The sequence below is a fragment of the Hibiscus syriacus genome, unplaced genomic scaffold (genome assembly GCF_006381635.1).
Source record: "Hibiscus syriacus cultivar Baekdansim isolate YM2019G1 unplaced genomic scaffold, ASM638163v2 tig00117056_pilon, whole genome shotgun sequence".
NCBI classification, from domain to species: Eukaryota; Viridiplantae; Streptophyta; class Magnoliopsida; order Malvales; family Malvaceae; genus Hibiscus; species Hibiscus syriacus.
In genome coordinates this window covers 3,446,596-3,464,508 of record NW_024063539.1, presented here as the reverse complement: position 1 = coordinate 3,464,508, position 17,913 = coordinate 3,446,596, and the positions used below count along the sequence as shown (strand labels likewise).

At 32.0% G+C, this 17,913-nt stretch overlaps 1 protein-coding gene across 2 annotated transcripts; it reads left to right on the top strand.

The window, feature by feature from the left end:
- Positions 1-5,687: 5,687 nt before the first annotated feature.
- LOC120198423 (protein FAM135B-like) lies at positions 5,688-11,819 on the top strand. 2 transcript variants are annotated; one of them, XM_039199773.1, is made up of 16 exons: positions 5,688-5,802; positions 6,081-6,490; positions 6,567-6,652; positions 7,055-7,209; positions 7,642-7,706; positions 7,869-8,063; positions 8,261-8,318; positions 8,698-8,943; positions 9,057-9,181; positions 9,443-9,632; positions 9,757-9,816; positions 9,893-10,141; positions 10,285-10,543; positions 10,623-10,828; positions 10,988-11,038; positions 11,176-11,819. In XM_039199773.1, the coding sequence occupies exons 2-16, from the start codon at positions 6,315-6,317 to the stop codon at positions 11,464-11,466; spliced, it is 2,412 nt and encodes an 803-aa protein (XP_039055704.1). In that variant the 5' UTR covers positions 5,688-5,802; positions 6,081-6,314; the 3' UTR covers positions 11,467-11,819. The 2 variants fall into 2 exon arrangements, with proteins under 2 accessions (XP_039055704.1, XP_039055705.1); XM_039199774.1 differs by having other exon boundaries at positions 11,149-11,289.
- The last annotated feature ends 6,094 nt before the right edge of the window (positions 11,820-17,913 follow it).

Below are 17,913 nucleotides of genomic sequence, written 5' to 3'. Positions count from 1 at the left end.
TCAGAGCATCTACAATTTAAAACATTATTAGTACATGTCAGCAATATTTCAAATAACAAAACACATACAATTCAAATTCTCTTTGATCTGATAATCTTCTTAATTATGTTGCCCTGCCTTGCTTACTCGGCTTACTCCTCGAATCTCTTTGGACCTACGTGTGTAAACACTCACACTCTAAGTTTATGACTTAGTAAGGTAATATTACATATAATAAAATAATAAAATTGTTATATAAATGTTTCCAAAAGAATCATTAAATTTTATAACATCATACTATTCATAACTTATAACATATACTATTACCCATTGATTAATTATATATGTACCTTTGATACTTGCTTATACAATTCTTTGAAACATTTCGTATAAAATCCATAGACACTTCATTATTGTTTTGTACTGTTACTCATTGTTCAAATTATATCAAGTTTGTTTTATTAGCCCAACGTATATCGCTGAGAACTCAAGGTATGCGAGTACCTTGAGGTTGTGCACTAATGCAATCACCACTGTTCATATAATTTGCACCGAAGTGCCACATATTTTTCCCAAAGGACCACATAGGTTTGTCCAGAATGACCACATAGAACCCTCGACTCTTGGCATGCCAATTATACCCCTAATTCTCATAAAATATACTTTGCGCTTTAGTTTATAATTAATTTCAATACTTTATTCCTAATGACTTTTATCCACATAGCATACTTTCACATTTATTATTCAAGTATCTTTTCCCACATACATAATCTACTCGTAGCAGTTCTTATAACATTTCTCACTTATCAATTATGTTCCATAGAACATATTCACTTAGCACATATTCACATAACCTTTTTGCTTAGAAAATATTTACATAGTATTAAGTTTAAATCCATATACCAAATACTCATTGCATTTCAACCAGCCTTTATGAACTTATCATTTATTTACATATATCATATAAGCATAGCATTTCATATGTCATTACTCCAAATTATCATTTCTTCTGTAAAAACATGTTCACATATTCATAAGGGTAAAAACATGTTCATCATATTCATAATTTTTCCTTCAATTTTAACCTTATAATATCAGTATTGTTCTTCCAGTACCGATACTCTTACCCAAATTTCACTTATTTCACTTCGAATTTTACTCAAACTTCACTTAAATCTCCTACCCTTAACTTTATTCTTGTTTTTAAACTCATTTACACTTATTCCCACTAACTTATATCCGTTAAAACTCATTTTTCATCTAAATTCTTCCATAAAACTCTTGAAACTAAAATCATACAAGTTTTCCAAACATGTTTTAAATCCTTTCTAACACTTCAAACACCTTAATTAGACATTTGACAAGTCAAATATATCATTAGAAATCCAAATACTACTCAATCTCATAAAATCACATAAAAACTCATTTTACTAATTCATCAATAATTCCTTAATTACTTAGTTTCGTCATCATCTATAAGCTTCTTTAATCTTCTATACCAACCATGAACCCAAAACCCAACTCAAAATGTAAGAAATATCAACTCTTAAGAAACTCATCTTGATAGTGGAGTTTACGGGAAAGAGGAGAAAAGAAAAGTTTCCAAATATTTCTTTGCTTTCTTCCTTCTTTTTGTCACATGTGAGATATATATATATATACCCTTAAGAAATGAATTTTAAATTCATTCCTTGTCAAAAGATCACTTTGTCTTTCAATCCTTCAATCTTTAATAAAAAGTCATAAACAACATTTTTTAAAATTAGTCCTTGAACTTTTTAATTTATCAAAATATAATCACTAATTTTTAAATCATTACATTTCAGTCACTGACCCGAAGTTTGGAGTATTACAGCTTTAGTCTAATAAAAATTAGAATGTTTAATTGTTTATTATGTGTGAATAATTAAATATATATAGTAGAGGTATAGAAGATGTTACATAAAATCACAAAATATAAAATCAAAATCTGAATTTTTTGTCAAATTAAATTTAATGTTCAAATTTAGATATCTGAACATCTAATTTTTTAAGATCAAATATAGATTATAATTTTAATGAACCAAATTTTTAGGTCGAATAATATCTCATATATAAAAAACCTCTCTAGTTAAGGTGAACCGCCTAAGAAAGCTTAACTATATTCCGCTATAAAAATATAGAGTCGTGTTAGAATTGTATGACCCGAAAATGTTTTAGTCAAATCCAAAATAACTATGAAAAATCACTTAAAATAAAGATTAAATAAAAATTTACGATAATTAACGGAAAAATATAAAATTCTCGAATTAAGTATATTGACAGATTTATTGTTATATTTAACCATACAATTACCTTTTGGATAAACATGCATCTAAAACCCTCGTTCGTAATATATTATATAAATTTTAACATATTAATAATCCATATCATATATTTTTTATATTAGCATATTTTATATCATGTTTAATTATTCAATATAATATATGCAATATTTGAAATTGTCAAATTCAATGAATTTTCATTAAAACTGAACAAAATGGCAAAAAGAGAAGCAAGGCAAAAATTACAGGCTTTTTGAGTCCTTAATCAAAATTGGTTTGGGTTTGGGACATTTCCATGTTCCCCTAGGGATAGGTAGGGTTATCACATACAAATACATGTGATTGTAGGCTCATTGTTATTTTCTTATAATTCTTCTGTCTTATTGTCCTTTCCTTCAATCATGCCCAAATTTAATGCCTTCATATTCTCATACACTTTTGACTTAATAATGTATTATTCTTTAATTTATAGGTAAGAAGATTTCCAAATAATTAAAATATTTATTAAAGGCAATTTATTTCTTGAATCATATGATGAAACAATTTATTTTGTCGTCAACCTGCTAATTGTTGAATTCTTTTGTATAAAAGATACACTTTAATATTTTTCCATTTTTATGAGAAGATTTTCCAAACATTAATAGTTCATAATAATTAATATAAATGAAACTTCCTAACATATTATTAGGGTTGTAAGATATGAAGAGTCAAAAATAAAAATCCAAATCTAAGTTTTCGAACATAATTATAAATAAATGATAATTAATTTCTGAAAAATATTCACCCATTCATCATAGTATTAATTAAAGGAATTATATTCAATATTTCGTCAAAGTGTCATGATTATAATTTTTTTGCACACAATCAAACTATAAACTTACGATATTAAAAACTTATCAGATGGTTCATGTGATATAAGAGAGTGTTGTTTTTTTAAAGGTCGTGAGTAGTTTGAGTAGTTGCATCTATAAATGTGCGTTGTTAATTGGTTAAAAAAACTTTAAACAAATACTATTTTGATTAATAAAATATAAAAATGTTAGAAAGACTTATAAATAATTTTTTTATTTTGAAAGGGATGTTTTTGTATTATAAAGACGAATCAAATAAATTTCAAACAAATCTTAATTATCTAAATATAAAAGTAAAATAATAAGTACAAATATAAATAGCATAATTTATTTCCTAATCATTGTATTATTTGTTGTTCAAATTTTTTTTATCTATTTAAATTGTTTAGACAAATATAAATTGTAGTGTTTAAAAGTTAATTATAAATTTGTAATTTCTAAATAAAAAAAAGTATATTCAGATAAACGATCTCTTCAAAAAGTGTTAACTCGACTAATGTCCAATCAATATAATTATTTGAAACTTGAACTAGTGGTTGAAGTTAATTTTATTTAAAATAAATTACAAATTTATTCATTAAACTTTATTTTTTTCATATTTTATTTATTAAAATTTAAAAAATTTAAATCTAATAATTGAACTGTAAAGATTAAAATTTGTTGTCGCTCCATTGTTTTTCACACTAACAACTTAATAACGTGAATTAATTTAATATTAAATAAGCCACGACAGACCACATAATATTTTTCGTTAATATTATATATCAAATGGAATTTGGAAAAAAAAACAAAATTACTAAGCCATAATCTCAAACGCCAACCTCAAATCCTAACCCCAAACCCAATCTCAAACCCAGTCAGTGCTCCAATCTTGTACTTCCCTTCTCACATATTTCTCTCTGTACGTGTGTTTCGAATCCAAATCCCTTAAATCTATACATTCCATTCATTTCCAACTTGGTTTCTGGGCTTTTTCCTCAGCATCGGACCTCGGTTCTTCTTGCTTTCTTTTCCAAGAGTTTGATATCAAGGCTTATATTCTAAGTTATATTGCATTGTTGAAAGTTGTTCCTGTGAGTTTAAAGTTATAACATTGTCAACTTTGTTTCTTCAAGTTAAAGTGTCAAATTATCTCCGTGGGAAGCTATTTCTGGATAAGGTTGGTTCTTGAGGTTGAACTTTTTAGACTGAGAATTGAGATTGTAGAGCGTGTTTTCATGGATGAAATGATTTCTAGGTTTAAAGATTTAGAAATCGACCTTGAAAATGGAGTCACTACTGTTGGACAACCGCTGGTCACCGGTAGTCTTGTCGAGGGAATAATAGAGTGCTTATGTCCGACGATGCTTCAAATTTCGAATGTGGGTGCACAAGAGAGTAAAGATACTATAAGGAGAACAAATCGGTGGAGACCCACTAAGTTATTAAACATAGTGGTTTTAACACAGACGGTGGTTCAAACAAACGAGGCTTACTCTCAAAAGCAGCATTCTAGCGGTTCGCTCGATTGAGTTCCATCGTCTTGGAATTTGAATCGAAACAGCTTCATAGGAGCAGTTTCCGATAAGTTATTATAAGGTATGAATCTTGGTCGTCCGCTAAATTTGTAGAATTCGGGTTGTTTTTCGATTAAACGAAAATAGAATGCGTTTAAAAGATTCGAGCGAATTTGGTGAGAAATTTTCAGATTCGTCAATCTTTGACAACAATGGCTTGATTTTACGTAAAAATCCAAAACAATGCCATTTTCATGTAAGTTGCCGTGTCATAAAACTAAGTGATGACATTGAAAAAAATTAAAAGTATAGGTTTCGTGAGTAAGTTTATGATTTACCCTTTTATTTATTTACATATTTTATTTTTAAATTTTATTTATTTATTTTATTTAAAATTACTCATTTTTAAATATTTCGATTGATTATAAGATATTAATTGTTTATAATTTTTTAGTCATTAACAATGCATATACATCATGCAGACGCAACCGTTTGAATTTGAGTCCTCTAAAAAGAACAATATTTATCTTTACCGTTGAGACCACTAAATAAATTTTTAATTAATCATCAAATAAATTAAATGCATATTAAGACAGAGAATTAAACTAATTAAATTAAAAAAATATATATATCTGATATACATGCGGTGTAAATTAAATTTTATCTAAGGCTATTTATTTTAATAATTTATATTTTATTTAAGATTTATAATTTAAAATTTTAAAATTAAAAAATTGAATTCTAAATTTATAAAGTTATATAAACTTTAATTTTGTATAAAAAATTAACTTATTGAATCCACAACTTTATTAATATAAAAATAAATGGTGAATCAAATAATATTGTTACTATTATAGCAATTAAAGAGTGTCTAGATTAAAAATATTGTTACTATTATAATCAAATAATTTTAATAATAAAAAATTGTCATTGCTTTTTAAAACCTTAGATTTAATATTATGAATTACAGAAATATGAATTAATTATTAAAAGTTATTTTAACGTAGATACTATCATTTATATATTTCATTTTCATTTTTAATATATATTACATATATATCTTAACCATATCTCCGTTTTGTTCATCTGTAGCTATAACACCGAAAAGAACTGCAAACCCTAGTCTTGATCTTTTGTCTCACACAGAAACAAAATTTGTAGATCTGAGCCCAGGTTTGTGGATTTTCCCCCCTTCATCATTATTATTTAGATTTATTTTATATTATTTTTACACTTGTTAATTAACTTCATAATTTTTATTCTGAACAAAGTTTGTTCGATTTTGTTAATAATCTCAAAAAGCTCTAATTTGGGTTTTAAAAAAAAGTTACCTGGGTTTTAGATAGTAATGTTATCGTAAAATAGCAGCCTTCAATGAAATGCTGTTTCTGATTTTTTGGAATGATGATTTCTCTTCAAGATTTTGATCTTATTATTCGTCTTCGTTGCAGCTGTTTAGAATTTGTTTTTGTTCGAGGATAAATAAAGACAGTGGATCGTGTAGAGAGTTATTAGTTTCTTGTTTTTTTTCCTTTTTTATGTGAGGTTGATTTTTTTTCTTTGGTGATTGTATGAGAGTCAAAAAGAAAGTAATGTGGTTTTGAGGAGGACCGTGGATTTTTTTACTTCAGTGTGAGAAAAGAAAGAGGGATGCAAGATTTGTGGACACTTGATTTTGATTACATATGTTACTACGTATTGGGTGGTTAATTGGGTGGAATAATAGAGTTGAACAAGCGAAGAAGTTACCTGATGCAAAACCGCAACCGGCTCAAGTACAGCCGGCTGTCATGTTGGACACTGTCCAAGAGATTGCAATTTACATCCATAGGTTTCATAACCTTGATCTTTTCCAGCAAGGGTACAGAGCATTTTTTGTATTTCCAGTTTAATTTGAATTGTGCATATCATAGTTCTTATGTTTTGTGTTTGTTTAGATGGTATCGACTTAAAATTACTATGAGATGGGAAAATGAACGGTATACTTCTATAGGAGCACCTTCAAGAGTCATGCAATATGAAGGTAACTAGTATAAGTTTTAGTGGCTTTTTCTTTCTAATGTTCGTTATCTTTTTGCCTCCACTCATTTATAGGAAAAAATATATCAATTTTCTTAAGGTTAGAAACTTTCTATTTGTAATTCTTGTAACATTGCACTTGTTGCTATGTTCTGTCATTCTAGCTTTTTGTATTTAAAGTGGTCGCTCTAGAGACCCATACAGGAACCTCGCAGTGTGCTCAATTGGGAAGTGCCACTGCACAATAGCAGAATGTGCTATGTTGTCCAATTAATTGATCAAAATATTTTTGATGCAGTTGAAGCAAATACATTTGATGTCTGTTATATGCTTAATTAAAACTCAACTATTGATCTTTGCCTTCAGACAACATTTTTTCCTTAATAAGACTACAAATATGTTGCAGCTCCAAATGTTAGTTCTGATGATGTATATGGAGTTTGGAGGATCGATGATAGCGACAACAGTTTTGCAACAAGGCCTTTTCGAATAAAATATGCCAAACAGGATGTTCTTCTATCTATCTTGGTTGCATTTAATCTACCCCTTACTGTCAATGAGGTAGACAATCTCTCCTTTTATCTCTTTGCATATATACCCATATTTGCACCAAACACACCTTATGCTGTGGAGAGAACAGCTTACATTGCCAGAACTTACACTGCTGTAACCTGCTTGGACCACTGATTCACATATTTTCATTAGTAAATATATGACTTAATGTTAGTCTACTATAGGTTTGATGCTTTGCTCTTTTGATTTTAAAAGACGGCAAAATATGTACCCCAACCACATCTTAAAGAAAAGTGACATTTTATTTTCGTGAAAGTTATGACTTTCGCAAGTGTTCTCTTCATTTTCTTTTCATATTCATGGAGGAAAGGCATAGATTCTTTCCTACATTGATTGTAGTTTGGCTATTGCTGAGCCATTTAAGGTCAATATATATAATATTATATCCTATTATGGTGCTGATGTAGTAATACCTAACAGGGTCCTTTCTCATCAGCTGTCATTTTGAAGTTTGAGCTTCTCTATTCTCCTGTAACGGAGAAAGGGTAAGTTGATAAGTCCTCTTTTCATATGACTTTATGATTTCAATTTAAAGTTGCACTTGTATTATTTGTGTGTAGATATTTTCATTTGTGTTTCATTTCTTTCTTTCTTTTCTATTTTCAAGTTAAAAGTGCCCATAAATGTCTGAAAAGCACTGCATTCAGTTCTGAGTTTCAGGCTTCTTCAGATGGTAACCCTGCTGCTGTCCATGAATTTCGGATCCCTCCTAAAGCAATTTTAGGACTGCATTCCTATTGCCCAGTTTATTTTGATTCATTTCATGCTGTTCTTGTGGATGTAAGTGTTCACTCCTGTCTTCTAAAAGCTGGTTCTCGCAAGGGCACAAAGAAAATACCCAGGTTTGTCACAGATTCTAGAAAAAGCGATACTAACTTCGCACGAGATATTCCTTTCATCACCCCTTTTGAATGTTTCTTTTGAGGTGGGGTGAGTCTTGGTGGAAATGAAATAGAAAGGGAGAGGGATTATTTTGTTTATAAAACAAATTATGTTATGTAGATATATTGTAGTAACTTGAACTGTTGAACTATGTCAGGGTTTCTTACAGTGCCCCTGGTGCCATTGCTGGTGGAACTATCCATGGATCCAGTCGGGTTTGTTCCAAACATTGGATTTTAATAAGTAGTAACATATCTAAAATGACATAGTCTATTCATTTATGTGATGGAAATTGTGGGTGTAATACAGTGGCCAGTGGGTGGAATATATGAGAATTATGAGGCTCTATCATCTATAATATATTAAGATTTGATATAGCTGGTTTAGTTTTAATTTTAAGTTTAAATGTTTAATAAAGATGTTGATTTTTTAGGGGGATTTTTTTGGTTGGTTGGTTGGTGGGGGGTATAATCATTAGAATTTTCTGAGGATTTACTTGTGCAATAGTGCAAATTCATCTTATAGTTTTGTTGTAGCTTATTATCCTTGATAGTCAGTATTCTATCCACTGAGTTCATTTACGTTATATACCAGGCATTAGAACGAACGGCATCTATTGACTTGAAACATACCACGATTGTTAAGGCATTGTTAGATGCTCGTGACACGCTACTTGCAGAGCTAAAAAGAATTGGCAATGGTATTGACAAAGCAATTGATTTAGCCGACTTTACATCCACAATGGATGAAACAAAGCTATCTGATTCTATTTTGCAAGCAAATCCGGTTACTGCTCATGATGAAGTTTCCGGACAAGGCAAGCCACAAAATGGTCTTGAGGTCCTTGCTTTATTTTAACTTGCTGCATACACTTTCCTATTTACTTGTCCTTTTTTGTGGTTTTATAGATTTTATTTTTGACTGAAATTATAATACCTGCCTCTCTCTGACAGGGAGTCAATAGCAGTTTAGATGTTCAATTGCTGCAGAATTTATCCAAGGATGATATAATTAAAATGTTTAATCTGTGGGGTGAACAAGTGTTGTATTTGTGGAACACGTTTCTGAATTTCCACAGGTCAGTTTATACATTTTTGCTTGCAGTTATTGTAAGAATACCAAGTGTACTCAGTACATGCTTAAACTAAAAGTATTTTCTAATAGAACAATCTAATAGAACAATCTCATTTGCTTTATTTATCTTCAAATATTTACTTGGATCTCATAATATTAACCGTTTCCTAACTACTAATAAACAGAAAAGATGAGTTGAGTCGTTTAATGTAGCTTTCGTCATTTTTGTGCTTATTTTAGGTGTTAAAATTGCATTATATTTCAGGGATAATAGAGCACAAATATTGCAATTCCTTCGTGATGCATTGGCTAAGGATCGAAGAGCTGAATGGTCAATATGGATGGTTTACACTAATGTTGAAATGCCTCATCATTATATAAATGGTGGTTTTGATGAGCCTTCCCATCATCTTGTGCATAAGAGAGGTCCAAGTTTGTTGAAGTTAACCGATGATGTAAATACTTGTTTTACATTATTGTTGTATGAAGATATTGCTGTTGGCTTAAGTATTCAGTTCTGAGAGACAATAGTTCTTTCATTTAGTTTCTAATTTGGAAAATTGATCTTGTGCAATGCAGCCTGCAGAGTTAGCAACTATGCGGGCTGAGCTTCATCGGCGAAGTATTGGACAAATGAGGGTATTCTTGTGTTTATGCTTCTTATTGTCTTTATTGCTGTTTACCTTAGTTTATCGGCACAAATGTTTGCCCACAGATTAACAATCGATCAATCCAAGACATGCAAATATTTGGAGATCCTTCAGGAGTTCCTATTGTAATTATGGAACGTGTAATAATTGCACCTCGTCGTTCTATTAGTGATAACTCTTACTTGAGGAATTTAGATGTAATGAATTTAGCTACCACGAGTGCTTTCCCTGAAGCCGGAAAGAACCAATCAAGTACGAGTGCTGGAGAGAGTGGGCATGACTTGAAGATTGTTGTCTTTGTGCATGGTTTTCAGGCGCGTTTTGGTTTCCCATACTTGTTTCTTTGGTTGTATTTTTGTTGCCTTAATTTGATGTGAATTATTTGACCTGGAGTATCTTTTAGTAAGCAACACCTGAAAGGGCAAATATGATTTTTAATCCTGACTTGAATATATAGGGTCATCATCTGGATTTGCGACTTGTTAGGAACCAATGGCTTTTGATAGATTCCAAGATACATTTTCTTATGTCGGAGGCAAATGAAGAGAAAACATCAGGAGACTTCAGAGATATGGGACTAAGGCTTGCACACGAAGTGATTGCATATGTTAAAAAAAAAATGGATAAAGCTTCAAGAAATGGAAACTTACGAGATATTAGACTTAGTTTTGTCGGACACTCTATTGGAAACATTATAATAAGAACAGCATTAGCAGGTAGTAATTATTGTCTAAAGCTTATTTCGCATTTTTATTTATTTTGAAATATCTGCTTGATATGTGTTTTTGTATGCAGAGACTATCATGGAACCTTACCTTAGGTTCCTTCATACATACGTATCTGTGTCTGGGCCACACTTGGGATATCTATACAGTTCAAATTCTTTATTCAATTCTGGGCTGTGGCTTTTGAAGAAGCTCAAGGGGACACAGTGCATTCATCAGCTAACTTTCACAGATGACCCAGATATCCGTAACACTTTTTTCTTCAAACTTTCTAAGGTATTGTGAACAAATTCGCAGTATGGTTTGCATTTGCTGCCATTCTTCCTTTCATTACTTACTATTGTTTTGATTGACCATTTATGCTGAAGAAATGTCAGAAATATGTAATTGTTTTTATGCTCTGAATTTCTGAAATAGTCTATTTTCTTCTTTCAGGAAAAAACTCTGGATAATTTCAAGAATATAATCCTCCTTTCATCACCCCAGGTATTCCGTGCCTCTTTGAACTTGTTACCATCTTGAGCAGTTTGACGTTGTGGTTTTGAATGATAATACAATAATTGTATCATTTAAATGTTTTCCCTTCTAGTCATAAGGTCATTAACAGATGACATGCCTCACAGGATGGTTATGTCCCGTACCATTCTGCCAGAATTGAGTCATGCAGGGCAGCATCATCGGACTACTCCAGAAAGGGAAAAGCATTTCTGGAGATGTTGAATGACTGCTTAGACCAGATACGTGCACCTACCTCTGAGAATCGGGTGTTTATCCGTTGTGATGTCAACTTTGACACATCCGCGTATGGCAAAAACTTGAATACTTTCATTGGACGAGCTGCACATATAGAGTTTTTGGAGTCGGATATTTTTGCTCGCTTCATAATGTGGTCATTTCCAGAACTGTTTCAATAAACATATTACCGGAGTCTGACTTTTATTGATCCACCTTCTCAAGCCTGGTATCCAGATCAATCGTGATTTGCAGAGCCTGCAATCAATGTTTCAAGGTCCGGGCATCACAAATGAGCAAAACTTGCACGAGGGACAGGTGCGTTGACCAATGGTATCCCCTGTAAATTATTGTTGAAGATGCTTATGTGGAAAAGTTGTATCTTTGATCTAGCTCAGTCGTTTTCCATTACCACGGAGTTTTGCTGGCATTAAAAGTGCTGAGTTTAGAATGTGGAAGCTTTTTACGGTAGATATTGTTTAGAAAAACTAGCAATGTAAAAGAAAAATGGAATAGTCTAGTTTGTTGTTTTGGGTTGCAGTGAATGACTCAGTACTTTCCAATGGTAGAGGATGATCATGTTTATGTATGTAAGCATGCCGAAGAAGCATTGGAATGAATTCAGCAGACAGTTTAGTGCTATAATTTTAGGTTCTCAATAATTCGTTTCATGATTTTTGCTTTTCTAAAGGATTATATGGTATGCGATGAAATAAATGCAAATGTTTTATATTCGTGGAATGGAGTTTAAAACAAAGGACATGACGATAGGTTAAGGTCGTTTGTGGAGTTAAATTCACAGTGTCAAATAATTATTCAATCTTTAATTATTATGGTAACTATTATGATTTTATTTCACAGGTTATAATCATCGACCGGCAGGTGAAACTAATTATTATATTTAGGGATTAAAGTGGATTAAAATTGTTATTATATCACATCACTTAAAAATTTTATTGAGTGACCTTAGTAGTAAAAGATAATATTATTCTTTCTAAAGTATTCGGGTCCGAGTAGCTATGTCTAAATGATGTCTATGCGTTTTCAATGTCTAATAAAGATTATGAACATAAATTGTAAGATATGATTTTGAGGGGAAAATATTGATCAAAATAAAAACATTAGAATAAGAATAAGTGAACTGGTAGGTTTATCTTCTCGTTTAGAATTTCTTATGCATGCCAATATTTATGGAGCCAAACTCGTATGTCAAAGTTTTCAATGGGTTGTCCTTGTCATAGGCAACTGAGATTAAGCTATAAACTTGCAACATTTAATGTTAATACGTCAAGTTCTTTCACGTATAATAAATAACAGAAGCTTCATACCTGTTGCCTTTTTGCAATTCTAATCAGAAAACAAGTGAAGATATATCTGTCTTTACATGTACATATATACAATCTAAGAATTTTTATTTTTATTTTATTAATACAATCTAAGATATTAAATTGCAAATGGTGGGGTTATTTATACTGTCAAACACCAGTAAAATATAGCGTCTTTAAGTATTTCATGTATAAATATATAAACCATGAAAACAACTACAAAAATGACATTTTCTTCTGGTTTCCTGTCTTATGTTAGAATAACTGGATTGTCAAATGCTAATAACTGGAAGGTGAAATTCGAGTCCGGATCAATGATTCAAATCACGGTCGCAGTCGTGTTTACCTCGATTGCGGCCATAGCAGACTCTATTGTAGGTATATCGGAAGGCAGCCTTACCGCTGCTCCACGAGCACTATCGCGGTCGCGGACCGCTATTTAAAACCTGGTCCGGATGCCTACAATGGCCAGCAAGCATACATTAGACATAGATTAATGGATGATTAGGAACCAACCTACGAAAATTTAGCTGGATTTCATGGCCAATATCCTTTTTGGTTCTTCATGCGGTCCAGAAGTTTATGCACTCTTTTACCATGTCTTATACTTGCCTTGAACAAGGCATGCATGATACATTTTTCGATTGACTGGAATCCTTCCCCACAACGACTTCAGGAATTCTTTGGCCTTAATCACCTAGCCAATCAACAAATAAAGATAGGGCAGCTTTAATGCACTCGAAAGCTTTTTTTCAGCTTCTTCCAACTCTTCACAAGAGATTGCAGTATTGTAATGAGGTCCTTGTTTAAATACCTTTTACAATCATTCTTCTTCGTTATGGAGTATGCTCGTGGCAGCCAACTATTTCCCAAGTTTTCAAAGGCAAAAACTCAAACAAAACGCTGCTCGTAAGTACTTCCAACAACTGACAACCGCTGTCGATTTTTTTTTTACCGGGATTTGAAGCCCGAGAACTTCCTTTTGGACGAAAATAAAGATCTGTGATATACCTATCATCACTGAAGAAAATTACCAACAAATAATCATAGTTCTGCTACAGAGCATGAAGGGCGCCCCAAATATTGCTGAGAAGGTCTGTGGTGCTCTCTATCTTATCGCTCAAGGTTATGAGGAGGTATGTCTGTCATCCCCTTTATCTACTTTTTCCCGGGTGCCAACGTGGATGGTGAAAGGGTACCAATTTGACTAAACAGTGTCAACTCAATCGTCCAACCAAACGTGTCACTTTAATCTTATATTAATGGGTAACAAATGTTAACATTTGAGGGACGGAATATTTAAAAAACGATAATATTAACAACGATGGCATCCGTCGGGTTTTTGGTCCATCCAACCCGAGAATAAGGAATCTTTCACTCGAGACCCGACCCGGTCAAAATAATATTTCATTTGACCCGAACTTGACTCGATATATAATTTAAAAACTCGACCTGATCTGACCCGAAATAATAAAAAATATTATTTTTATTCAATAAAAACAGTGACTTAATTAAAAAAATAATATATAGAGGGGTATTATTGTAATTATTCTTAAATATATAATGTAAAATTATATATTTTTGCGGGTCGGGTCGGGTCGGATATTTTCCACCCTAAAGCTGAACCCGGCCCGACCCAAACATCACATTAAAAAACCTGACCCAAACCCCATTTTTTTAAAAACCCGACCTGATCGGGTCGGGTCGGGTCAGAACCGTCGAGTTCGGGTCTCATACCCATCCCCATCCCTAAATATTAATGACTATTTTATTACTTTTGAAATTTAAGTATTGAAAAATGAAAATTTATTCATACTTCAGTGATTATTTATATTGTTTACCCAATTAAATATTATATAAAATACACAAATAATTCTGACTATAGACTAATGCTTTGTTGAGTCTCCCGACTATTAAATATTACGAAATGATTAATCAACTATATGACATTTTTCTAAGTCCATCGACTATTAAAAATTATAAAATGATCACCCGACTATTCATATGTTCCAAACACATCATTTCCCATTAAAAAATTGACGGTCGTCTGAGTTAGACTTTAACTTGTTGATTGATATATGATAAAATCATATTTTAATAATGTCTATCGGTACCACTATTACTTTCAAACACTGGCCTGATTGTATAATATTTCAAGCACTGACTCGATAATATAATGTAAATGGAGAGTCAATCCATAAAATATAATTTTATGGTCAAATTTTATCATATTTCAGTCAACAAGTTAATGTCCAGCTCAGACAACCATAAATTTTTTTAACGGAAAATGACGATTTTGGAACATATGAATAGTCGAGTGAACATTTTTTAACTTTTAATAGTCTGAGGACTCAACAAAACGGCATCTTATAGTCGAGGAACTATTTTGTAAATTTTAAAATCAATAAAGTAGTATCTTATAATCAAAAGACCATTGGTGTATTTTACCCTTAAAAATTCAATAATTTTATTGCAAAATTGAAAAGTTTGATGATTAAAATATAAAATTTAAATATTTAGGAACCATTTGTATAATTTAGCATATATTTTATTGAAGTGTTGGATCCGAAAATAATACTATAATTAAAGCTCATAACTCGTATGATTATGAAACGCGGGAGGGTGTTATGGTGCGGTAAAATATAAAGTACAACTCAAAATACGCATTGTCGTAACCGGTTTTCGTCCGGGCACGAATTTTTTTTTACTTGACAGAAAAATTGATGTGAATAAATGGTTTTGAAAATAATTTGGGAGTCGCCATCGGCTTTTTGGGTCAGGTAGGTCGAATACCTAAGAATTATTTTTTAACAGAGTTTTTAAGAAAAACATTAATTAAAAGATGAACTGATCTGCGTTTATAACCAAAAATTCTTTCTTTTAATAATAAAAAGGGATTCGTGGTCGGTTACGTTTAGGGAAGGATTAGCACCCCTACAACGCCCAAAATTGGTACTTTTTAATTATAAATTGTCTCTATTATTAGAAATTTAAAAATTCAAAATATATGTAATTTATAATTATGTTATTTCAAATTTTATTACTATAATTTTTAAGAAAATATATTAATTTATAAAAATATTTATTTATTTAGAAATATCAGAAAATGACTTCTAGGTGCTTTAAGACAGCTCTTTTCTTCGATATTAATAAATATTAAAAATGTAATAATTTTTCATAAAAATGATTTAAATAAATTATAATTTTTATAATATTTAATATAAATATATTTATAAGACTAAGATAATAATAAAATAATAATTAAAGCCATAATTAAAATATAAGAGTGATAACAAAATAATATTGTAATTAAATAATGATCAAAATAAAAGAAATTAAAATTATAAAACTAAATATAAAGTATCAAAAATAAAGATAATAATTTGAAACATTATGAAAGATAATGGTTAATAGTGTAATTTAACCTAATTAATTAATACGGGATTAAAATAAAAAATACTAAACTATAAGGGACTAAATTTGATATTTACCTAAATATATATATATGTTAATAAGGACTAAATTAAAATAAAATAAAATTCAAAAACTGAATTAAAATGTTCAGAAATTAATTTCAGTGACTAAATCGTAAGGATTACAAACTATAGTGACTGCGGAAATGGTTTACCCATATGTGAAATTACACAGATACCCTCACCAAAACGGCGTCGTTTTGATGAGGGTATTTATACCCATTTAAGCCGACCCTAAGGGCCATCTTTCTCACTTCTCTGGTTTTGCTTCTCTCTTAGAGAGAGAAGCTCTCGTTTTCTCTCGCCGGAAGAGAAAACCGGCCTCCGTTTCCGGCACCGATCGCCACCGCTGGCCACCGCTCACGGTGACCGGAACTCCTAAATTACTCTAGAGCATAGATCTCGACCTTCTAAGGCCGAATATGGCCTCCGTTTGTCCTAAAATGCTCTAGATCGTTCTAGATCTAAAATAAATCGAAGGTTTTACCTTCGGTTTTACAATGATTCCGGTGGTTCCAGACGGTTTAAAGGCTTCTACGATGGTAAGATACTCCTTTTCCTCTTCTTTCTGGTTATTGGTTGTTGATTTATTCTCGTATTGTGCTCTCTGTTTGGTTGCTCCGTGGCTGTTGGTCTCCGTTTTTTCTTCTTTTTTTTTCTGTGTAGTGGTGGCTTTATAACCTTGATGAGACTGTCGTCGGACCGGTCCCGAGAGGGAAGCTTCGGTGAGTCACCAAACTATGTGGTGACTCACCCCATAGCTGCGACGTGGACGGTCAGAGTCGTGGCAGCAGAGCTTCTGGAATGTTCGTCGGAGGCGTCGTGGCAGTACTGAAACGTTGGCAACGGTTGGACGAGACATCTGACTTGGGCTTCTGGAAATAGTTGGAGGCGTGGGGCGGCTGGAACTCACTGGAACTCTTAGAGCGGCGGCGGCGTCTGGAAGCTAGGGTTTAGAAAATCCCAGCTGAATGTTACAAACCCTAAAGGGTTTGGGTTCTACTGGGCCGATTGTAATTGTAATCGGGCCCCAATTTTGGGCCTTGTAATATTTTTTTTTATTTAATAATAATAATAATACTAATATTAATAATAATAATAATAATAAAAAAAAAAATTAATGTTTACAGCTGCCCCTCTTTGCTCATTCTTGTGTTAACAAGAATAGAGCAAAGACGAAAAAACAATAATTTTTTCATTTGGCTTCTTTTGAGTAGGATGGAAATGTTGAAAACATTCCACCCAGAGGTCTTATGAATGACCCCGAGGGTTTAAAAACATCAAAAAGATCCCGAAGGCTTTTTGGAAACATCATGCACTGAAGGACTTACAGATGACCATAAGGCTTTGAAAACATCAAAAAGATCCCGAAGGCTTTTTGGAAACATCATGCACTGAAGGACTTACAGATGACCTTAAGGCTTTGAAAACATCAAAAAGATCCCAAAGGCTTTTTGGAAACATCATGCACTGAAGGACTTACAGATGACCCTAAGGCTTTGAAAACATCAAAAAGATCCCGAAGGCTTTTTGGAAACATAATGCACTGAAGGACTTACAGATGACCTTAAGGCTTTGAAAACATCAAAAAGATCCCGAAGGCTTTTTGGAAACATCATGCACTGAAGGACTTACAGATGACTTTAAGGCTTTGAAAACATCAAAAAGATCCCGAAGGCTTTTTGGAAACATCATGCACTGAAGGACTTACAGATGACCCTAAGGCTTTGAAAACATCAAAAAGCTCCCGAAGGCTTTTTGGAAACATCATGCACTGAAGGACTTACAGATGACCTTAAGGCTTTGAAAACATCAAAAAGATCCCGAAGGC

Excerpts from the sequence above, each read along its gene's own strand:
- LOC120198423 (XM_039199773.1), top strand. The coding sequence starts at position 6,315 with ATGTTACTACGTATTGGGTGGTTAATTGGGTGGAATAATAGAGTTGAA. Across the intron at positions 8,944-9,056 it reads AGCCACAAAATGGTCTTGAG|GGAGTCAATAGCAGTTTAGA; the intron begins GTCCTTGCTTTA and ends TCTCTCTGACAG. Across the intron at positions 10,544-10,622 it reads AATAAGAACAGCATTAGCAG|AGACTATCATGGAACCTTAC; the intron begins GTAGTAATTATT and ends TTTTGTATGCAG.